This window comes from Macrotis lagotis, chromosome X (genome assembly GCF_037893015.1).
Source record: "Macrotis lagotis isolate mMagLag1 chromosome X, bilby.v1.9.chrom.fasta, whole genome shotgun sequence".
In the NCBI taxonomy this organism is placed as follows: Eukaryota; Metazoa; Chordata; class Mammalia; order Peramelemorphia; family Peramelidae; genus Macrotis; species Macrotis lagotis.
The window spans coordinates 624,436,663-624,442,815 of NC_133666.1; the positions used below are offsets into that span (position 1 = coordinate 624,436,663).

The following is a 6,153-nucleotide window of genomic DNA, read 5'->3' on the forward strand; positions in this document are numbered from 1 at the left end:
GGGTGGAAAAGTCTTTCTTGCCTCCAGCCCCCCCAGTAAGCTGCCTCAGGTCTCATGGAGAGAAAGCACATACATGTCTTAGAGTTGTGTTCAAGAGAGTGTTGGAGTCACTTCCAACACTCTCTTGAGAGCTGGTGCTTAATGTAAGTATTTACACATTGGAATTCTATAAATACTGTAATTCAGAGCTTGATTTATTGCTTTATCATTTCATACCTTATGCAAGTGATTGAGAAAATATTGATCAAACCAATTAAATTTTAAAATGTGCCATAGATACATTCTTGGATTTTTAGAGGGAAGAGGGAGAGGGAGGGAGGGAAGCCAACTGTTTGTTAGACTCTAGTTATATTTCTCTTGCTCACACTCAGTCAACTGAAGATTGTAGTTCCCCAATATAGAAGAAGAGAGCTCCCAATGGGGTTGGTGGTTGCCCTGGAGTCAGGAGGAGTTCAAATTTGACCTTAGACACTTACAAGTTATATGACCCCTGGGAAAATCACTTAACCCTGATTGCCTCAAAAAAAAAAAAAAATGGGATTGTGATACTCTAGTCATCTGGTATCTTATGTTCCAGATGTACCATATTTTAGGAAGGACGGAGTGTGTCTAGAGGAAGGCCACCAAGATGATAAGGAAACTTACCCTATGAGAATTGATAGGACCTCCAAGAATTGTAAAAGAGGAATAAGAGAAAGGAGCAAGAGTGGACTTGTTCTGCTTAGCCTCAGAGGAGAGGGCCAATTAGAATCAATGCCAGGGATAAAGGAAGTTGGGAGAGGCAGATTTTGGTTTAAGAGATGGAAAAACTTGCTAACAACTAGAAAAGGTCTCAAGGTATAATGGAAGACAGTGAGTTATTACTAGTCTTTGAGTTAAATGTAAGTAGGATGGGGGACAGAAGAAGTAGGGAGGTATTCTAGAGAAAGATTATATTTCACTATAGGGACTGAACTGAATGTCCTCCATTAAATCCTCAAATTCTCAGATTCCAGGAAACACTGGCTTCCCTCCTCACTTCTCTCCAAGCTTGGGAGCCTGTCCCCAGAATCTGTCCCTTCAGGGCTTCTCTTGGTTAAGAAATCAGGAGGTTGTGACTTGAGATATGGATGAGGAACTAAGATGAACAGATAGAGAGATTGGTTCTGTGGGTTTGGACAACTGCCAGAACAAAGTGAGTTCCTATTTAAGGGGCAGAAAGAACAGGACCCTACCTGGACACTGATGAAGCATTGAGGACCAGTCAAAAAGAGGGAAGAAAGGTCAGTTCTCTCCTTTCTCAGGGTGGTATGGACTTTAACATCTTGTTAATAGAGGTGGGAGGGGAAGGTAGGTGACGCAATGTTTAGTGCAATGAGCCTAGAGTCAGGAAAACCCCTTTTCCTAAGCTCAAATGTGATCTCAGACTCTTACTGTGTGATCCTGTTTGAACTCTCCCTCAGTTCTCTAATTTGTAAAATGAGCCAGAAAAGGAACTAGCAAAGCACTCCAATATGTCTGCCAAAAACACCCCAAATGGGGTCATGAAGAACCAGACGTGTTGTTACTGGTGGTGGTGGTGGTCCTTCATTCTTGAAAAGGACCATGGTATCAGGAAGATGTCATGTCTTATAAGTGAATTGGACTTAAGTGAGGGAGGGCTGTGCCAAGCCACCATCCTCATTCCTCCTGAACCATCTTGGTCCAGTGGCAAGATACAGATAAGGACAACTGGAGCTGCACCCCACCATTTTAAACAGACATAACTTTAAAAATGCCTAAACAACAACTATAGCAATAAATTATAGGTGTAGGGGATTAATCCTGGAAGAATTTGGAAGGAAAGTAAGGTTAGGGAGAACTCAGGAGAGTTAGGTCTAGTCATAGGAGCCAATGCTGATGGGAGGGTGCAAATTTGTACAATGTGTCACATATCATTGTGTATCACACAATGTCATATGTCTTGGGCTACATTATACTATGTTGCATATGGCATGGTATTTCATTGCAGAATACAACTTTTATATAGTGACATAATTTTTTATAATTAGTTGATCATATCTGAAACAATTCTATCTTAATATAGTTCAGGTCTGGGAATATGGGCAGGGGCTTCCTGGTTGTCATCAGACAGACATTGTTCCCCTGACATAGAGATACTATCTCCTAGGGGAGTCTTCACTCTCAGTCACTAAAATTACCACCAATTCTTGGGGGGCTGAGGGATGTGGACAAAGATGAGGCAATTCACAGTGACCCCCTTCTCAAATTCTCAGAGCTCCCATCAACTCTTCCACTTCCTTCCCTGCCTTCATCAGAGTTCTTTCAAGGGAAAAGGGCATGCTGATTTTTTCAGTCTCCCCAAAGATCTCTAGATAGGATTTCCAGAGACACTACCCCTCCCTTCCCTAAATAATTTTAGAGGAGGATCACACCTTCCCTTCAGCTGTTGGTCAAAGCTCTTGGAAAGAGAGACACTCATACTGGTACTCTACCCAAAACTTTCTTGACATTCTTAGTTTTAGAGGAGACAGAGCTTTGGAGGGACAACATTGACCTTCACTTTCTCCTTGCTTCAGATGATGCTGATGTGGATATTCTTCCTTTTCACCCTCCTGGCTACTGTCACTGCTGAGGAGGATGGTGAGTGATGCATCTGCATTGTATTCTTTCTGCTGCTGGTTCAATCCCACCCTATAAATATGATCTTTTCCATGTCTGACTCATCTCTCAGGAGGGGTCTCCATCCCTGGCTCTCATCCCTGATCTCTATTCCTAACCTCTCAAGACTGATTTCATTGGTGACCCCCATTCTTGACATCCTTCCTTCTCTTAATTTCCATCTTCTACTCAGTCTTAGGTAGCACCCTGTGAGTTTGCATGCAATGGGGAATCCAGTGCCAGCACTCACAGTATGATTAGTCATTTACATCACAGTGTGAATTAGTTCACTAATTGGAGAATTCATATTTTTAAATGATCTTTAAAGTTTTTTCCAACTCTCAGAATGTGTGACAATGAAAAGTGAATTCTAGAGAAATGATTAAGGAAATAAAAACAACATTGGGTACAAGCAGTTTCCTGAAAGGGGGGAAATATATCTGATCTACAACCTTCATAACTCTCATATCTAAGTTCTTCTAGTCTTGGTATCAATTTGTAAAAGAGACCAATAAAACTTAAATAATTTTTGTAAATTGTTACTATCTAAGTCCCATAGGGACTAGAAGTTGCCCAACACTTCCCCCTCCCTGCTTCCAGATCAACAGCGAGGGTCCTCATTTTCTGGAGAATATGGAAATGGAGGAGGAACCAGTTTTACACTCTCTGGGGAGCACAGAAGGGGCAAGATAACTGGATTTCGAATCCAAGAACAATGTGGTGGGATCATCCATGGGTAAGTTTCTGGGGCTTACAGCAGCCTCTATCCACTTGTCCTTTCCATTCCCAGTGATCTCCTGTTGTGCTTCCCTTGAATTCCTGACCTTCCTTGTCTACTCACCCAGGACTTCTGGCTTCCTGACACCTCCAACCCCCTGTGGCCCTTGATGCCTCCTCCATCTTGCCCCTAAGGAGGTTTCTTCTTTTCTCCCTCACCTGCCTTTCCTACCTGCCCTTTGTTCTTACAGGGCTAATGTGAGCCCACTGGCTCATTCCAAGGCTGCTAGGGATGGCTCCTGCCCTCCTCACCCTTCTCAGCAACTTCTCCCACTTCCCCCCTCTATTTCTACAGCATCCAGTTCCAGTATGGCAATGTCTGGAGTGAACTCCATGGTCTTAAGTCAGGATTGCGTCACGAGGTTCTTCTGACAAAGGGTGAGAACATCATTCAAGTCCTGGGTAAACACTACTCATATTACATCCAGCAACTGATATTCATCACCAACCATGGGCGCATCTTCACATTTGGACAGCCAGCAGGCTACTCCTTCAACGCTTCTCCCCTCTACCGGGGAGCCTTCCTGAGCTACATCAGTGGGCACCACAATCACTATGGCCTCACTGGCATCGGCTTTCACTGGGATGAGCCCAGACTAACCAAGGCCTGAGAGGCAGGTGGGCACAGTGAAGGGAAGAGAAAGGCTTTCTCTGAGCCTATCAGTCATGGAAATTTGGGGTGGGTGACAAAAGATATATTTGACAAAACTAGCAGGATACCCTTTGGGGAGGGGAAAGGAGGTTTCATATGGGGTTTAGAGAGGCAGGACTAGGGAAGCCACAGGAAAGGAGGAATGGGAAGGTGAAAGGAAATGTGGAGACAGGGCAGGAGAGATGAGGGGAGAAAGAAGGTAGAAAGAGGGAAGGAAGAAGGGAGAGGTAAGAGGGATAGCAGGGAGAAGACGGGATCCTTCATTCAATGAAAGAGAAATCCTCTTTCAGGCTTGGGAAGAGACCCAAATAAAATAGGGATTATGGGAAGTGACAGATAGTAGATGGTGTGGTCCCTAGGGATGGAGTTTAGAGAAAAGAATCAACTCTCCTCTGTCTAAGCCCCTTCCCCATTACCCTGTTTGTTTAACACAATTTTATCTGTAATAAATGGTTTCCCTTGGTTACATCATACCTCCATTTCAGTCACTGCTAATTTGTGATCATTAATAAGGTGTCAGCTTCAGTTTTTTTCTCTGTTCTTCAATGTAATTCAAGAAGCATTTGAGCTAGGTTGGAGGGTTCAAAGACAAAAAAAAATCAGTCTCTGCTATCATGGATCTTACAATGGGGGTGAGGGGAGTAAATGTTTACAAAATGTACATAGATAAATGTAGCATTCTCTCTAGGCTCTCTCAGCCTTCTGATTGCAGATACCTGGCTTTGATCAGGTAAGACATCAGGGAGCAGTCGACATTTCTTACTTCCAGTTTGCTCCTGGAACCCTTAAAGAATTGGAATAAGGAGGGCAGCTAGGGGGTGCAATGGATAGAACACTGACCCTGGAATCAGGAGGACCTGAGTTCAAATCTTAATACTTACTTAGCTGTGTGAACTTGGACATGTCACTTAACCCCATTGTCTTGCAAAAAACAAAGGACGTTGGGGGAAGAATTGGGATAAAGGTCATCAAGGGAATTCTCTGGTCTGAGAGAGAGGCATACCCATAAGTGGGGGTTTGAAGGTTATGAGTTAAAGATTGCAGGCCAAACTTAAAGTCAATAAATATATTAGTATATTAAAAAACCAGCTAGCTTGCTGCTTCCGGTGTCAGCTCCCTGGATACTGTTTTTTTTTTTTTATAATATTTCATGCTCATTTAGAATGCCCAGCCAATCATCAGCATTTTGGAGCAAATAGGATAGAAAATTATTTCAAGCTCATTTTACAAAGGAAGAAACTGAGGCAAGCAGGGTTAAGTGATCACATAGCTACTAAATGTCTGAGACCAGATTTGAACTCTTCTTCCTAACTCCAGACCCAGCTCTCTATCTCCTGCCCCATCACCTACTACTGCTAGTAAATAGTAATCCAGGATTAAGGATTCTCTTGAGTCCCTGGAAGGACAAACTACTCAGTACAATGGAAAGCTTCTGCTCCCCAATCACACCTATGAGCCACCTTGTGGACACACCTGGAAACACAACTGTGCCCTTCTGTCTGTTAGTGTGGCAAGAAGCGTGTTGGTGCTGCCTCCTAGTGGTTATTGTTGTTATCTGTCCTTCATTCTCAGACAAGACTAACATTGGGGAAGTGATACCATAACATGGATGGGTATTGGATTTGAGTAAGGGGAGTATTATGCTAAGTCACCAGCCTCACTTTCTCCTCCAAAATCGTCTGGGTCCAGTGGCCAGATATGAATCAGGTCAACTGGACATGACCTTGGATGTGAGGCAATCAGGGTTAAGTAAGTGACTTCCAAGGTTACACAGCCAGTAACTGTCTTAAAACAAATTTGAACAAAGGTCCTCCTGATTTCAGGGCTGATGCTCTATCCACTGTACCACTTAGATGCTCCCACCCAATGGGTATTGCCCAGTGCTCAGAACCAATCAGAAGTTTTTGTCCTGGGTTTCAAGTCACAGAGTCTGTTTGCCTTCTTCCATCTCCTCAGAATGAATGAGACTTAAGTACATCCTTTTCTTTAGTCCCTGAGGTCCTGCACCTTTATGGATCCTGGGATTTTTCCTCTTTCACAGAAGATGTGTTTAGTAAATGAACAATATGTTCCCAAAATATTCC

General features: G+C 43.3%; 1 protein-coding gene across 1 annotated transcript; it reads left to right on the forward strand.

Moving 5' to 3' along the window:
* The first annotated feature begins 1,203 nt into the window (after positions 1–1,203).
* On the forward strand, positions 1,204–4,537 carry LOC141496981 (zymogen granule membrane protein 16-like). Its single transcript, XM_074199559.1, has 4 exons — positions 1,204–1,262; positions 2,559–2,622; positions 3,241–3,376; positions 3,713–4,537. Exons 2-4 carry the CDS (start codon positions 2,559–2,561, stop codon positions 4,026–4,028), a joined length of 516 nt encoding a protein of 171 aa, XP_074055660.1. The 5' UTR covers positions 1,204–1,262; the 3' UTR covers positions 4,029–4,537.
* The last annotated feature ends 1,616 nt before the right edge of the window (positions 4,538–6,153 follow it).

What these genes read in the sequence shown, in the direction of transcription:
- LOC141496981 (XM_074199559.1), top strand. Translation starts at nt 2,559, where the DNA reads ATGATGCTGATGTGGATATTCTTCCTTTTCACCCTCCTGGCTACTGTC. An exon ending in TGTCACTGCTGAGGAGGATG is followed by an intron (nt 2,623 to 3,240) that starts GTGAGTGATGCA and finishes CCCTGCTTCCAG; the next exon opens with ATCAACAGCGAGGGTCCTCA. An exon ending in TGTGGTGGGATCATCCATGG is followed by an intron (nt 3,377 to 3,712) that starts GTAAGTTTCTGG and finishes CTATTTCTACAG; the next exon opens with CATCCAGTTCCAGTATGGCA.